Raw genomic sequence first — 16,634 nt, 5'->3', positions numbered from 1 at the left:
ATATAATATAAAATATAATATTATAAAATATAAACAATATATATTGTATTGTATTGTGGTATTGTATTGTATAATCCCTCATAATCACCAGTCCATAATCCAGTCCATAGTCCAACACAAGACACATTATTATTATTCATATTCATATTATTATTACTACTACTACTACGTCTAGTATTATATAATTACAATTACCATTGTGTCACATACTGTTAAAAGCTGCTAGGTGAATCCAAGGAGTTGCAAGACTGGAGCCCACTCCACCCCCCCCCCCCCCCCCCCCACGCACACGCCCACACCCCCAGGCTGTCATCTTCATCATCAGCTTCACCACAAAGTCTCAAAGTGGATCTGGATGGAAGCGTAAAAAAATTGTGACGTCACGTCGAGCACGGATCTCCGTGGAAACGGTGACTATCCGTCCCTCCCACCCTCCCTCCCTCTCTCCCGTCCCCCCCACTCCCCCCGCCCCCGGTTGCTCCAGGGATGGTCGACACTCAGAGCCGCTCAGACCAGTTCACACACGAAGTCGCTGGTCTCCGGTCGGAAGCATGACGGCCTGCCAGTCCGGACTCGTGAGCAGACCGCTGGAGGACATACACGTGCAGGAGCTCGCGCTCATCGAGAGACCAAACCGCCGAAGTGTGAAGGTATTTCCTTCTTCCTCCTTCCTTCTTCCTCCTTATAGCGCATTTGTAGCTTTACACGGGTGGAACATGTTAAGTTTGCGTCAACACGATGTGACTGATGATGAGGATGGTGGTCACGTGAAGTGTGGGCGCAAGAGCGGCCCACGCACCGGAAGTTGAGGGAGACCCGCAGAGTGACGCACTATGGCTCAGCGTTCTTGTTGATGTCATCATTCTTTTTCATTCTTCTTCGTGGTTATTGCTATGATGATTATTCATATTGATGAATATTACAGCACGGCAGAACAGTTTTATATCACAGGTGGCTCTGGGTTGAAATCTGGGTTTGAACATTTGTGGAGTTTACATGTTGTACCTTAACGGCACACAAACATGCACGTTAGCTTCATTGGGCCCTCAACATCAGTGTGGGTGTCGACTGGGATAGGCTCCAGCTCACCCATCAATCCCTTGAGTCCCAATAGTATAAAGCCAACTCCACACAGAGAACACAAAAGGTTCAAAGCAAAAACCAAATGGATGTGAAGCAGTCTTGCTAGCACATGATCGCTATCTTCATTCATTCATTCATTCATTTTCTACCGCTTATCCTCACGAGGGTCGTGGGGGGTGCTGGAGCCTATCCCAGCTGTCTTCGGGCGAGAGGCGGGGTACACCCTGGACTGGTGGCCAGCCAATCACAGGGCACATATAGACAAACAACCATTCACACTCACATTCATACCTATGGACAATTTGGAGTCGCCAATTAACCTAGCATGTTTTTGGAATGTGGGAGGAAACCGGAGTACCCGGAGAAAATCCACGCATGCATGGGGAGAACATGCAAACTCCACACAGAGATGGCCGAGGGTGGAATTGAACCCGGGTCCCCTAGCTGTGAGGTCTGATGATCGCTATCTTAATTTTGTTATTGTTTTTTGTTATTGTCCGAATGGACTTTTCCCCACCAATTTAACCTTAGGTAGACTCTAATGGTGTCATGGTGTCCATGGGCATGTCTAACCGGTGGGAGACCTTGGGGAAGACCCAGGACTACGTCTCTCAACTGGCCTGGGAACACCTTGAGGTCCGCCGGGACAATCCTGGGCTTCTCTGCTTAGGCTGCTGCCCCTGTGACCCTCTCCCTAATAAGCATAAGAAGATTCATTCATTCATTTTCTACCGCTTTTCTTAACGAGGGTCGCGGGGGTTGCTGGAGCCTATCCCAGCTGGCGAGAGGCGGGGTACACCCTGGACTGGTGGCCAGCCAATCACAGGGCACATATAGACAAACAACCATTCACACTCACATTCATACCTATGGACAATTTGGAGTGGCCAATTAACCTAGCATGTTTTTGGAATGTGGGAGGAAACCGGAGTACCCGGAGAAAACCCACGCATGCACGGGGAGAACATGCAAACTCCACACTCAAATTAGTTTTAGGGGTAATAATGCTCCACATGGTTGACTTAGTTTGGACTGTGGTGTCGTCCATAGCATCAAACCTGGAATGTGTGCATATATATTCTTTCTCCTTGGATGGAATATCATTTTTGTGGTGGAAATTCTAGCAGCAATTCCACCCTCGGCCATCTCTGTGTGGAGTTTGCATGTTCTCCCCGTGCATGCGTGGGTTTTCTCCAGGTACTCCGGTTTCCTCCCACATTCCAAAAACATGCTAGGTTAATTGGCGTCTCCAAATTGTCCATAGGTATGAATGTGAGTGTGAATGGTTGTTTGTCTATATGTGCCCTGTGATTGGCTGGCCACCAGTCCAGGGTGTACCCCGCCTCTCGCCCCAAGACAGCTGGGATAGGCTCCAGCACCCCCCACGACCCTTGTGAGGAAAAAGCGGTAGAAAATGAACGAATGAATGAATATTGGGTAGTAAAAGTGTTAATGTGACTATAGGGGTGTTATGTCATGGCTACGGGGCTCTAATAATTATGAATGTGAGTGTGAATGGTTGTTTGTCTATATGTGCCATGCCATTGGCTGGTCACCAGTCCAGGGTGTACCCCGCCTCTCGCCCCAAGACAGCTGGGATAGGCTCCAGCACCCCCCACGACCCTTGTGAGGAAAAAGCGGTAGAAAATGAACGAATGAATGAATATTGGGTAGTAAAAGTGTTAATGTGACTATAGGGGTGTTATGTCATGGCTACGGGGCTCTAATAATTATGAATGTGAGTGTGAATGGTTGTTTGTCTATATGTGCCATGCCATTGGCTGGTCACCAGTCCAGGGTGTACCCCGCCTCTCGCCCCAAGACAGCTGGGATAGGCTCCAGCACCCCCCACGACCCTCGTGAGGATAAGCGGTAGAAAATGAATGAATGAAAAATTCTATCAGCCCGACCTCACAAAGACAGTCGCCCTGATTGGATCCTTCCTGTAACTGTGTGTAATTGTCATAGTTTTTGTTCGAGTGTATTCACATTGACTATTTATCGTTTGGTTGTTTGTCAAGGAAAAAAACGTGATGAAAATGATTCCCAATGAAAACTGCTGGTCACCTGAGAACGTTGCTCGAGCTAAAACTCAACTCCATAGTTTGTTCTTCTTTTTGGTCAGACCGCAGAGGAAATCAGTCAGCTGACGGTGGATGAAGACCTCAATGATATCGACAGAGCCGTCTACCTGCTCAGGTGAGATTCCACGTGAAAACACAAGAGTATAAGTGGTATAAGTCCAGGCCACTCATGTGTCCCCATGTCTACCATCCACCAGAAAACCTGTCACTTGTGGGTCCACCACACTACAACCAAAGAACCAAAACTTTCTTAATTTCTTCTGCGTTTTCTATATTTTAGTGCGGGTCAGGAGGTACAGAGAGCGAGCGTCATCGCTAACCTGCCAAGTCTGATCCGTCAGAATCCAGCAGAGACGTTCCATTGGGTTGTACCAAAGGTTCGGGTACGTTTGTGGAATCGCATCTATTTCACCTTCACCGTAACGATAGACGGGACGTTGGACGTGAGCTTTTATCCCGCCCAACTCAGGAGGTCCTCAGTGGAGCCGGAGCTGAAATCCAACTGGCAGCTGCGGTGTCATTTCTGACCGTCCTGCAGGACGACACCGTCCTGATCCACACCCACACCTACTCGATCCTGAAGACAGTCCTGCTCCACCTAAACCACCGAGATGCAGGTAACAAGCCCTAAGCAGGTGAGGACACCTTTTGGTTCTGATGTTGTATTTTCTTGACAGTGGTGAGCAACGCCTGGCTGGAGACTCTGTTGTGTGCCATTGATGTTCTACCAAAAGAGACAATCAAACAGGAGGTACCAGTATGGACCAGTAGATCAGTGATTTTCAACCACTGTGCCGAGGCACACTAGTGTACCTTGAGAAACCGTCAGGTGTGCCGTGAGGAATTATCCAATATCACTTTTTATTATTAACATTTATTAATCATCATTTGCAAATATTATGTCAATAGCCATTATGTCAATAGTATACATGGACCCAAATATTCCAATTGCATTTGGTTTATTTGCTCAAACGGAAATAATTGAACAGGGATGGAATATTCCTTTAACCAATCCGATTGAGGTATCTTGTACCCGCTCAAACGGAAAGTTGTCAGGGTGCGTTCTTCTTCGTGGTGTTTTTCTTCTTCTGTTGTTTATTGGCGGTTGGCAAGCAGCTTTCGTGTGCATTAGCGCCATCTGTGAAACAGAATCTAATCACTTCTATACGCCATTCACAAGTGCAGTTTTATTAAAAAGGAAAATATATATCTATATAAAACATGTCCTGAGTTTAATTATAAAATATTAGCAAGATTGAATTTGATCTTTTCCTGTTTAAATTGATCCCGGGTGCGTTCTTTCAGCGCATGCTCAGATATGACGTAACACGCAGAACCAGACGTTCTTCACTTTTAAAAATGGAGGCCAGCAATCGGCACTGGACTAAGCAAAGTTTGTTTTTGATTCAAACTAAATTTCAAGACTGGACGAAGGAAAAACTGGCAATACGGAGTTATTCCAACAAGTGAAAGAAAAATTTGGGGAAGCCGGTATCACGTGATGTTGATGTTTACGTTTTACTGGGCATGCCCTATTGACTATTCTGGTTGATTTTCACTGCGCATGTAGACAAGAGATTGGAATATTCCTTTCCATGGATACCATTGTTTCCCGAAAGGTCATTCGGAAAGAGAAAAGGTGGTGATGTAAAAACGTGGCTACTGTGGAGTGTCTGTGGTGTAAAGACTGGCAGAGCAATGTAATATTGGTCCGTGTGGCAACACCTACCTTGTTCCTCCCATAGACTTATTGATGCACGTGTGAGGTCGTGGTGACATTTTGGAACATTTTTGGTTAGTGGTGTGCCACAAGATTTTTTCAATGTAAAAAACGTGCCGTGGCTCAAAAAAGGTTGGAAAACACTGCAATAGATTGACTTACTTCCAAAGGTTTGATGTTTTTTTGGTTTATTTCAACAGGTGCTGAGACCTCTCGTCTTCCAACCTCTACCTTCTCATTCTCTTCACGCTCGTCTGGCCCACTGTCGCATTTTGGGCAAAGTCTGCTGTAAACTGGAGACTCACATGTAAATATTAGCGATCACGTTGCAGTACGCTGGTAAACCTCAGTCTGTGACGCACTAAGAGTCGCGCTGGACATCGAGTTGACAAGTCAATGACTAACGCTCTCCACTCTCATTTGGTTGAGCCTGGTTTTTTGGCCTGGGGGTCCACAGGGGAGTCCACAGGGTACGGGTGACAGGTGGTGTGTCTGTTTAAGCTTCTTCTCTTCTTTCAGAGTGAAGAAAGAGCTTATGCCATTGGCTCGTTCTTTGTGTCAGGATCCGGAATTTGAGGTTCGAGCATGCATGTGCCGCCAGTTGGAGAGCATCGCCATGGCGTCGGGGTCAATATTTTATCATTTATTATTATTATTCCAATAAGCAAAAAAAAAAAAAAAAAATCAAGCACACACCTTAATGATGATGTTTGTCTCGTTGGCGAGTCCAGTGTGGACGAGACCAGCAGGGAGCTTCTGCCTGACTTGGTTGACTTGGCGAGAGATGAGCACAGCAGCGTGCGTCTCGCAGCGTTGGACGCCATCATCAACCTGATGGAGAAGATCGACAGTGGTGAGTGACAGGGAGTCGAAGCGCAGTGAATGCTAATTAATACCTGCCTTCTCCTCCTCCTCCTCCTCCTCAGAGAACAGACTCCGCGTTGTGGTTCCCTTGGTGATGTCGGTATTCCAGGCAGGTGACGGCATCTTGGCATCCTTGTCGTTCCATTTTGGGAAAATCTGCAGTCAACTTGCAGGTGAGAATACAATCTGTGTCTCGCTGATCTGTCATCGTCCGGAACAACTCCAGTCCACAACTCGGAAAAACCTGAAAACTCATTTTCAGGTTGTCTGTCGGATGAGCAGAAAGTCCACTTATTGGAGACGTTCATGTCACTCTGTGTTGTTGGCGTCAACAGTGAAAAAACAGAAAACGTTGACGACCAGACAACCCTGATTCGGTGCAACTGCTGCTACAACCTACCGGTGAGAAGATACGACAATAAACACACCACACATTAAAAACGAAGCTGAGGGACGCTGACTGCAACGTTTGACTCTTCAGACCATGTTGGCATTTGCCGAGTCCACCCACTTCCTGTCCGACTTGTACCTGTCGTTTTCAAGTCTTTGTTGTGATCCCGAAGTCAGCGTCCGGAGAAGCGCAGCCGCCAGTTTTCATCAGGTCAGATTTACGGAAAGACATATCCTCTGAACAACAAGAAGAGCGGCCATCAAAGTTTCTTCTCGAGGCTCAAGTGTCCTTTCAAAATAATATTTGGACTTCTCTCAGGTGGTGAAGCTGCTTCATTCAAATGTTCCTCTGGTCCACAAAGAGCTTATGATTCTGTTGAAGGACGACGCTCTGGAGGTCAGAGTTCCCAGGACTAATAACACAGTTTTCCCAAGCTCCCCAACATAGATCTTCTTTCTCATTTCTACTCTTGTTGATTTTGTCGTTGAGGTGTTGGATGCTCTGATGAATCACTTGGAAGAAACTCTGGAGGTGGTTCTGTTCAGAGGAGAGAAATTGACGCAAGACAAAAAGGTCAGAAAACTAACAAGAGCATTTCCTGTTTGGGATGTAGAAGGAGATTTCTCAGTGTGTTGTGGGGTTCCTCCAGGGTTCCTTCCAGTCTTCTGAACTGCTGTCGGCTCTGCTGTCGGCTGAGGAAAAGGTTGGAGGTTCTCTGCGCTGGAGGCTGCATGAGAAGCTGCTGCAGCGTTACGGCATTCTTGCTAAACTTCTCCCCGGCGAGCCGCTGCACCAGAGTCTGTCTCCTCGCATCTTTGCCATCCTCACTAGCAATGTCAGCTGACTCAACCACTTCCACACGGTAAAGCGGAGGACAGCAGATGTTACGAGTGATGTCCACTGTGGTTGCAGAAGGTGTTGCCGGTGCAGAGAGAGGCTGCTCGGATGTTCTGCACATTCCTTCGCTATAACCGTAAACAGGAACACCGCCGCAAGATGATGGAGTGGCTGATCCAAGGTCAGTTCTCTGGTGCTTTCTTCTCAGGTTGTGGATTGGTATATATACCACATGGCGGGTGACCTGCAGTACTTCAGATTTTTGCTCCATAAGCATCCTACCCTCATTGAAAGAACTCGAGTTGAAAATTCCAAGTGACCACAAGAGGGACTCAATGTGTTTCTTCAGCTCTGGCTCAGGGGCGGAGTTACTGGAATCGTCTACGGTTTCTTGATGTCTGTGAAAAGGCCAATGAGATTTTTTCTAGGAAGTACTTCAACCGACACTTCCTTATCCCAGCACTGGAACTGGTCCACGATCCTGTGGCCAACGTCAGGTAGTCCACCACTGCAAATCCCCGTGTAGCAGCATGACATTGATTTTCCTTTCGTTGGCTTTCCACCAGGTACAAACTCTGCCAGATGCTGCCCAGGTTGCGGGCATCGCTACGCCTGCCGGCTGACAAGCATCTGTTTTTGCAGCTGGACTTCTGCGTCCAGAAGCTCCTCTGCACAGAGAAGGACAAAGACGTGGTCATGGCCGTTCACAAGGTGAGCCATCCATCCATCCATCTTCTATGGCACTTTATCATATACTACAGTATTAATTGGCCCTGTACCATAGAAACCGCCCATGAATGATACGGGAAAAGGCCCAAATGATACTGTGTCAAAGCCCAGGGCAGTGATACTGATAAAATATAGAGTTTAACCATGTCCAGTATCAGCCCCCGTAGCTGTCCACACAGATCAGAACCAATGTCCACAACCAATCAGAGAACAGTGCACGAGCGTGAACACACAGCGTTTGTTTTGCTGCCGTCTGTGCTCTGTCAACATGTCAGCGGTTGACACTCCCGGCAAAAGACAAATAGGGAAAATAGCAAACCGAATATTACAAATGGAACGTTTTATCACCATTAATGAGGAGGACACTCTTGAAATGATCGAAAAAACTAAAAATGCAAATACAAGTCGGAAAACCAAGGGCGACTGCAACTGCAAGAACGAACGAAGTATTCCAAAAGTATTCCCCCGCTTGAGTTAGACAAATACGTGTCTATGTTTATTGTAACGTCGTTGCCGACGCTATGGAAAGGACACGACTGTGATCGCTAACAAGCTTTTATTACACAACAATACTGGCTACTGTCGGCCGTAACCACGCCGTTGCAACCACCGCCAGCAACGCAACAGTGCTTCCTCAACACGACACGCCCCCACTCCTGGTGCATTCACAGTCACCCGGAACAGTCAGACACTCAAGAGCACAACATGTCAACATGAACACGTCAGGGTCGCTACATTATTTTATCAATCAGAAAAGAAAATGGGGATGAATACGAGCCTGATTCTCTCAAATCAAAATTCAACTCTCTGGCACGTTACATGATGGAAAAACCAAAGTATGTGATAATAAGCTCATGATGAAATAGTATGTGATAATAAGATCATCACATGGTTTGTCTGGTATCAGGCCCAGTATCATGCCCCCGTGTGCTAGAATCAGCTGATACTGACACTTGGGGGCATGATACCTGGCCTGATACCAGACAAACCATGTGATAACCTATAATTATCACATACTACAGTATTAATTGGCCCTGTACCCTAAAAACCGCCCATGAATGATACGGGAAAAGGCCCAAATGATACTGTGTCAAAGCCCATGGCAGTGATACTGATAAAATATAGAGTTTAACCATGTCCAGTATCAGCCCCCGTAGCTGTCCACTCAGAGCGCGCTGCTCTGGTATCGTGCCCGTGAAACAACCAATCAGAGAAGAGCGCACGATCGTGAACACAAAGCGTTTGTTTTGCTGCCGTCTGTGCTCTGTCAACATGTCAGCAGTTAAATAGTAAATAGTATAGTAAATATTAGTATAATAGTAAATATTAAATAGTATGTGATAATAAGCTCATGATTAAATAGTATGTGATGATAAGATCATCACATGGTTTGTCTGGTATCAGGCCAGGTATCATGCCCCCAAGTGTCAGTCTCGGGTCTCGGGCTGATACTGGCACGCGACCATGCGATAACCTATAATTACCCTCGCTAGGGTCTAGGATATGCTGGAGCCTATCCCAGCTGTCTTCGGGCGAGAGGCGGGGTACACCCTGGACTGGTGGCCAGCCAATCACAGGGCACATATAGACAAACAACCATTCACATTCATATCTATGGACAATTTGGAGTCACAAATGAACCTTTTTGGAACGTGGGAGGAAACCGGGGGCCCTGTAGAAAACCCACGGGAACATGCAAACTCCACACAGAGATTTCCAAGCGGAGATTGGAACCCAGGTCTTCCCAAAGTCCTGACTGTGTGCCCACTGTGTGGAGCCATTAATCCATTTAGAACACACCTTTTACACCATTAAGCACATCGTGACTAACAGCAGGGAACCTTAAATGGACCCCCCCCCCCCCCCCCCCATCTTGAACACCACAGCACTTACGGTGTTCTCCGAAAGCTTCTGCTTATGAAAAGAGTCGCTTCTGTTCTCATTTGGTGCTTTAAAAATAATTAGAATTTGGACCTGAGCGTGACCCAGTTCCCTGCTCTCTTCTTCAGGTTGTGTTGGACCTGGACAAAATGGACCTCACGGAACCGGTAAGCAGCACATTTGAAAGTTCAATAGCTGAAGGTCTCCTCATGCTGCGTCTGGTGCCTCGGCAGTTTCAGAGGAGGAAGGACAATGATGTGTTGGACCAGAAGAAAGAGACAGAAGAGACTCTGCTGCTGGAGATGGTGAGCGTGAAGGTCCCACGCCGCCGTCAGGCTGATCTACTTCCTGTCTTGTTGAATGATCTTTCATGGTTCTAGGAGCAACTGGAGCACCAGCAGAGCGAAGCAAAATCTAACTCGGTCAAACAGTCAGAGAGGCGACGTGAGAACACTGATTTTTTTTTTTTGCAGTTGGCCAAAACGAGTCGTTCTTACTCGTTCATCTTTGGTGGTAAATCTATTTCTTATGCAACAGGAAGCGACCGAAATCCCAGTCTGTCTACGACCAAGTCCAAGTCACTGTCCTTGTCCATGTCCTCATCTGGTAAGACTGAACACAAACGGAACCTTTTAGAACCACACGTACATACGACTTCAAATGAACGTTCCCTCGTGATGAAGGCAAGGAAACGAGTCAAGTCAAACTGTCCCGGAGTCGTTCTCTCAGCAGTCAACCGTCCGTCTGCAAACCTGACGCATCGCAACAAACTCTGTAAGTCTCATTCGTTTGTCTTCTCAGAACCAGCGAACCGTTTCCACTGCAGTGAGCTGTAATTCTGGTTCTGATTCAGTTCAAGGCCGGAATTGTAAACTGACCCAACAACAGTTTCACGTTTCAGGGTAGTCGTGGAATTACGTCTTAGTGATTACGCCTCCGATCAGGAGTGTGAGCCAATCAATTCATGTACGCTAATGAGACAATCTACTTAAACTGAATCTTGCCATGAAAAACATGCTAACTAGAATGGATACTAACCGAGGTTCCTCTCTATTCAGAAACGAATGAACATCATATTGAATCCATAAATCATCGTTTGACATACGTTGTTGCTGGCGGACCTAAATGGAAAAGTCCAAAATTTTGCCCTGTGATTGGCTGGCGACCAGTCCGGGGTGTGCCCCGCCTCTCGCCCCGAGACAGCTGGGATGGGCTCCAGCACCCCCCGCGACCCTTGTGAGGAAAAAGCAGTAGAAAATGAATGAATGAATGAAGTCCAAAATTTGACTCTCATGTTTACAGCAGGGCTGCACGGCGGTCGAGTGGTTAGCACGCAGACCTCACAGCTCGGAGACGCGGGTTCAATCCCACCTTCGGCCATCTTCTGTGTGGAGTTTGCATGCGTGGGTTTTCTCCGGGTACTCCGGTTTCCTCCCACATTCCAAAAACATGCTAGGTTAATTAGCGACTCCAAATTGTCCATAGGTATGAATGTGAGTGTGAATGGTTGTTTGTCTATATGTGCCCTGTGATTGGCTGGCCACCAGTCCAGGGTGTACCCCGCCTCTCGCCAGCTGGGATAGGCTCCAGCAACCCCCGCGACCCTCGTTAGGAAAAGCGGTAGAAAATGAATGAATGAATCTTCTTATGCTTATTAGGGAGAGGGTCACAGGGGCAGCAGCCTAAGCAGAGAAGCCCAGGATTGTCCCGGCGGACCTCAAGGTGTTCCCAGGCCAGTTGAGAGACGTAGTCCTGGGTCTTCCCCAAGGTCTCCCACCGGTTAGACATGCCCATGGACACCATGACACCATTAGAGTCTACCTAAGGTTAAATTGGTGGGAAAAAGTCCATTCGGACAATAACAAAAAACAATAACAAAATTAAGATAGCGATCATCAGACCTCACAGCTAGGAGACCCGGGTTCAATTCCACCCTCGGCCATCTCTGTGTGGAGTTTGCATGTTCTCCCCGTGCATGCGTGGGTTTTCTCCGGGTACTCCGGTTTCCTCCCACATTCCAAAAACATGCTAGGTTAATTGGCCACTCCAAATTGTCCATAGGTATGAATGTGAGTGTGAATGGTTGTTTGTCTATATGTGCCCTGTGATTGGCTGGCCACCAGTCCAGGGTGTACCCCGCCTCTCGCTCGAAGACAGCTGGTGGGAATGGTTTGAACCAGCTCTCAGCCACAGAAGAAAAAGGAGGATGGTCCTGGGGTCAAGGCAACCCGACCTCTGGAGTCTTTGAGGGACCTTTAAATCTACTTTTATGCACTAATCCTATTCTGTGTTCTAGGAACAGGAAAGACTTAAGTGGTTCTTCCGGGAGTCGGAATTCCTCCATGTTACACAGCAAAGGTATCATCTTCAGTTCCAGACCTGCTTCAGTATCTTATCAGTCAAGAACCATTGTCATTGTCTTTCTCGAAACCAGATGATTTCTCAAGAACCACCCACTTCGAGTCTCCACCCACCTCGTATAGACCGGTGCTGATCTGCAGCAACTCTGACATGTCTGCTTCAGAAGGCCAAACCACGACCACCTTAGACCAGAGAGATGACAAGACCATTAACAAGGACCACTGGAATTACAGGACGGATAAGAGAACCAGTAATGTAGACCGTGGTAACAGTCCCATTGAACCCAGAACTATTACCGTGGTCCAAAGAATAAACGCCGTGGACAGACGGACAAATACCTTAGGCCAAAGAAAACCCAGGACCAGTGCTTTGGACCACAGAGACGACAGCAGCACCAGGATAGACCCTGGAGATCACAGGAACAGCTTCTTGTACCAACGCAGTAAATCCATAGACCAGCACAGCACTGCGCTGGAGGTCAGCAAATCCAGGAAGTTGTTGATGTGAGTTGCTGCTACCTTTCACAATAAGAGCTTTGTTGAATGAGAAGGAAGTCCCATTGAACAATTCACGTAACATCAAGTGTTGACTTGCTTGTTGTAAAGTCCTCCCCTTGTTTGGTTTTGGCTCAACAGGAAGTCCAACTCTTTCAACGTGCAATCGGGAGGCCGATGACAGGACTGACATCAGCCTCATCCAATCAGGAGTCAGGGAAAAGGGGGTGTGTTCATCTCCACTTTGATTGCTTGGATGAAAACATCTTTTGATTGGTCAGGTAAAAGCAAACATCTCAGTGTTTTCAGTGCTGGTCGGGTTCGAGTGCCAATTGTTGTACGCGTACAATTTTGACTTTTATTTATCGTCCGGAGAACAATTGGGTTATTCTGTGATATTCTGTGACAAACTATCGTGCTGCTATTGTGTTCAAAGAATATTTTTATGATTTTATCATGCCGCACGGCTGGCCCACTTTGTTGGACGTCCAGATATATTTGTTGAATTGTGTAAAGGAAAACACACCAACTACCTAAAATGCTTGCTGTTGTCTTTCAAGCTTGAGGGAACTTCACTCACGCGAGATTTGACACAATTTTATTAAAGTGCAATGACTTGACACCGGTACGTCCTTCTTTGATATTGATATATTGATATTACTGTTACGTTCACTTACATGAGCATGGTCAGCGTTGGACTGCCGTTAACGTCCAAAGGGATCTGGGGACAAACGTCACGCTCAACAAGCACAATATTCAAACAGTTACAACGGGTCAAAGGTCAACTCATGCAAAGGGGTTGATTATGGTGTGTTCCTAATAAAGTGGTCACTACGGATGTTAGCCAACTTACAAGCTGGTTACACTCAACACATGTAGATATGGTAATATGGTAATATGGTAATACGTTACATATACGGTACATTTCCCCTCCAAATGCATCTGATATACAGTATGTGGAAAAGTCTATTAGTATGATATCTGTTTGGTCTTTTTTTCTCATTTCATGTATGACTTTAAGGCGGCACGGCGGTCGAGTGGTTAGCGCACAGACCTCACAGCTTTCAATTCCACCCTCTGCCATCTCTGTGTGGAGTTTGCATGTTCTCCCCGTGCATGCGTGGGTTTTCTCCGGGTACTCCGGTTTCCTCCCACATTCCAAAAACATGCTAGGTTAATTGGCCACTCCAAATTGTCCATAGGTATGAATGTGAGTGTGAATGGTTGTTTGTCTATATGTGCCCTGTGATTGGCTGGCCACCAGTCCAGGGTGTACCGGACTAGGGTGTACCTATAGGGATAGGCTCCAGCACCCCCTTTTCCTTGTGAGGAAAAGCGGTAGAAAATGAATGAATGTATGACTTTATTCTCGTAAAATTACACTTGTTTTTATTTTACTTTTTATTCACTAATTATGACTTTAGTCCCATAATATTTTGACTTTATTCACAACTTTATTCATTCTTTTCTTTATTATATATTAGGACTTCAAGAATATGTCTTTAAAATGTCAACTTTATGCTAGTACAGTGACGTTATTCATTCATTCTTTTTCTACCGCTTATCCACACGAGGGTTGCGGGGGGTGCTGAAGCCTATCCCAGCTGTCTTCGGGCAGCTGGGATCGGACTGGTGGCCAGCCAATCACAGGGCACATATAGACAAACAACCATTCACACTCACATTCATACCTATGGACAATTTGGAGTGGCCAATTAACCTAGCATGTTTTTGGAATGGGGGAGGAAACCGGAGTACCCGGAGAAAACCAAGGATGGATTGAACTCAGGTCTCCTAGCTGTGAGGTCTGCGTGCTAACCACTCAACCGCCGTGCAGCCCAACAATGACGTTATTTTTCTTCATAAAATGATATCGGCCAATTTTTCTTCAACTTTTTTTCTCTTAATATTTAGATTTTAATCGCGTAAAACGTCTTGCTCTTTTTCTGCATTTTCGCTCCTTAAAACAGAAACCAAACCAAAGTAAGACGGGGTATTTGTTCATAAGCAGGGTAGCATCTGTACCGGGACCAAGAAACATGCAGAGCCCAAAGGCTGAACACTTCTGGTCGTGTGGGAGACGCGTTGCCTTTAAATTGCCGTGTCAAGGCTTTTACTTCTTGGTGGGATCGAGCACGCGGCCCATCAGCAGCACCCCGCCGCTGGTCTGATGGTACACAACAAAAAGGAAGGGTCTGTTGATGGTGAGTCGAGGGGGCGGCGTGGCAAAGACGGCGGAAGCGCCTCCATCATCGCCGCTCTCATCAACCGACAGGACGGCTTTGTGGAACACCTGCGGACAAGCGAGGCCATGTTAGAACCGGATGTGGAACCTTTCAGGCTGATGGGCTTGATTTCGTCACCTGCGAAAGTTTGGTGCCTTGAGCGGCGCCCATGGAGCTCAGGTCTGCGTCATCCTGAAACACCTGGACCATCCCCAGAGTCCGCAGGACATCCCCCAGAGAGGAGGAACTCTCCAACAGGAAGCGTGGCAACTGCACCTCCAACTTCCTGTTAGGACAACAGCAATACAGTACACAACACCCAAACGGACGAGAACCAAGGACTCACGTCTTCTTCAGCTGTCGGATCCAGGACTGGATCTTTTCTGATGTCACTTCCTCTTCCACTGCAGTGATGTCCACGTCTTCATCGGGAAGCACAACCAACATGGCCGCCCCGTCGACCATCGGCAGCTTCAATACGCCAACTTTGAGCAAGCGATCGTATGCCAGGAAGTACTTGTCCGCCCTGAACATCATGGGAACCATGACCACGTGATACTTGTCCACGTAGAAACGTTCATCCTGGGTCACGCTGGCATTGAACGCTTGGCTGAACTGGCCTGACAAAGAAACCAACAGGCGTTACAATAGTCTTGATAGCCGAGGTGCGACATGCGAGGCCTGGCGCTCACACCTTGGTAGAGGGCGGCGGTAGCGAGCAGCAGCTGCGTCTGGGGGTTTAGGTCAGCCACCAAATCCTGAACCTGGTCCCTGGTCTGCTCCTGGGCCCAGTTGTTGATCGTGTCAGCAGCTTCCCGCGGCGTTGCGTAGGTCAGGCTCTTAACAGTTCCACCGTACTTGGCTTGAACCAGGTCCAGGTATGAAGCGGACACCTGGATGCTGGTGTCGGGGAAAATGGCCACACCCTGTTTCAGTTTCAGGGCCCCGCCCCCCAGCAGGACAGTGGTCATCGACTGAAACAGGTCTGAACGGAGGATGAGGGTGTTAAATCTCACAATGGAAACAAAATAAGAAAACCTGACCCACCTGGGAAGGTCTGCAGATCCAGTCCGGCCAGACCGAGGACCTGCTGGAGCTGATCCCGGCTCGATCCACTTGTGGCGCTGAGCAGCGCTGCCAGGCCATGCGATACCGAGACTGTGGACAGGAACACGTTGTTGTCGGTCCGGCTGGCAAATGCGCGGTACAGTCGAGTCGCAAAGTCGGAGTTCCTGTTCATCAGGTCCCGAACCGGGGCGTCAATGGCGGGCTGGCAGCGAAGTGGAGCCAGGAGGCCGAGCATAATGACCAAGGTCAGAGGCATGGAGGGCATCATTGCTGGAACAAAACAAACAAAATTTGGCAAGCAAAACACAAAAATTATTTCAATAATTAATAACTTATATGCATCAAAGCACACTTATCTTGTGACATACCACAGGGTTCAAATTTCTCAATAAACTGGAGACATTCTAACAAAAAGCAATGGTCACTTCTGAAATATTTGCATCGCCAATGAAGATATGATATGCTGCGTGAAGCATTAACTCGGGATCAGCATTGTGACGTCATTATGTAGCATTTCCACACTAGTCACAGTTGGATCAATACATCCCGAGTCCAAGCAACATGAGCTGCAGAGAGACGACATGTTTACGACACCCACGAACTACACCGACTTGAAACGATCCCTCGCCAGGTGGCCTGGCCAATAACGGTCCTCTAGCTACCGGAAGTCAACAACGAAATAAACAACAAACCTCCTCGGAGCTTCATCTCCAACGATGTTTTCTAGCAGAAAAAAACGATGTCTTCCACCCTCGAATATTCACGAACTGCTTATCATCGTAAAGCTAGAATAGACCGGAAATAGCTGTTTCCTCTTGCGGGTTCTTCAAAATATAAGTCTACGCCTGTCCAATAATGTATAATCTCGAGCTACCGGAAGTCAATACTCAAACAAAC

General features: G+C 47.2%; 2 protein-coding genes across 2 annotated transcripts; one reads left to right on the top strand and one right to left on the bottom strand.

Annotated features, from left to right (window-relative positions):
• The first annotated feature begins 467 nt into the window (after positions 1–467).
• On the top strand, positions 468–13,430 carry ppp4r4 (protein phosphatase 4, regulatory subunit 4). Its single transcript, XM_058073954.1, has 25 exons — positions 468–650; positions 3,209–3,282; positions 3,448–3,550; positions 3,637–3,784; positions 3,845–3,918; positions 5,088–5,194; positions 5,407–5,514; positions 5,619–5,740; positions 5,814–5,924; positions 6,014–6,153; positions 6,233–6,352; positions 6,461–6,538; positions 6,632–6,715; positions 6,792–6,977; positions 7,055–7,160; positions 7,329–7,476; positions 7,546–7,690; positions 9,718–9,756; positions 9,823–9,894; positions 9,970–10,033; positions 10,127–10,195; positions 10,273–10,363; positions 11,886–11,947; positions 12,024–12,453; positions 12,586–13,430. Exons 1-25 carry the CDS (start codon positions 552–554, stop codon positions 12,623–12,625), a joined length of 2,820 nt encoding a protein of 939 aa, XP_057929937.1. The 5' UTR covers positions 468–551; the 3' UTR covers positions 12,626–13,430.
• Positions 13,026–16,629, bottom strand: serpina10a (serpin peptidase inhibitor, clade A (alpha-1 antiproteinase, antitrypsin), member 10a). The gene is made up of 6 exons (XM_058073978.1): positions 16,430–16,629; positions 15,717–16,007; positions 15,364–15,654; positions 15,016–15,289; positions 14,808–14,955; positions 13,026–14,737 (listed from the first exon to the last, which is right to left on the bottom strand). Exons 1-6 carry the CDS (start codon positions 16,443–16,445, stop codon positions 14,558–14,560), a joined length of 1,200 nt encoding a protein of 399 aa, XP_057929961.1. The 5' UTR covers positions 16,446–16,629; the 3' UTR covers positions 13,026–14,557.
• Between the last annotated feature and the right edge of the window lie 5 nt (positions 16,630–16,634).

The sequence above is a fragment of the Doryrhamphus excisus genome, chromosome 1, assembly GCF_030265055.1.
Source record: "Doryrhamphus excisus isolate RoL2022-K1 chromosome 1, RoL_Dexc_1.0, whole genome shotgun sequence".
In the NCBI taxonomy this organism is placed as follows: Eukaryota; Metazoa; Chordata; class Actinopteri; order Syngnathiformes; family Syngnathidae; genus Doryrhamphus; species Doryrhamphus excisus.
Note: the sequence above shows the minus strand (reverse complement) of the source record. Positions and strands in the feature narration are given on the sequence as shown.

Coding starts and splice junctions, on each gene's coding strand:
- serpina10a (XM_058073978.1), bottom strand. Junction 15,655..15,716: donor GGATCTGCAGACCTTCCCAG/GTGGGTCAGGTT, acceptor TCCTCCGTTCAG/ACCTGTTTCAGTCGATGACC. Junction 14,738..14,807: donor AAGGCACCAAACTTTCGCAG/GTGACGAAATCA, acceptor GCTTGTCCGCAG/GTGTTCCACAAAGCCGTCCT.
- ppp4r4 (XM_058073954.1), top strand. CDS start 552: ATGACGGCCTGCCAGTCCGGACTCGTGAGCAGACCGCTGGAGGACATA. Junction 6,353..6,460: donor CAGCCGCCAGTTTTCATCAG/GTCAGATTTACG, acceptor GACTTCTCTCAG/GTGGTGAAGCTGCTTCATTC. Junction 10,364..11,885: donor GACGCATCGCAACAAACTCT/GTAAGTCTCATT, acceptor TCTGTGTTCTAG/GAACAGGAAAGACTTAAGTG.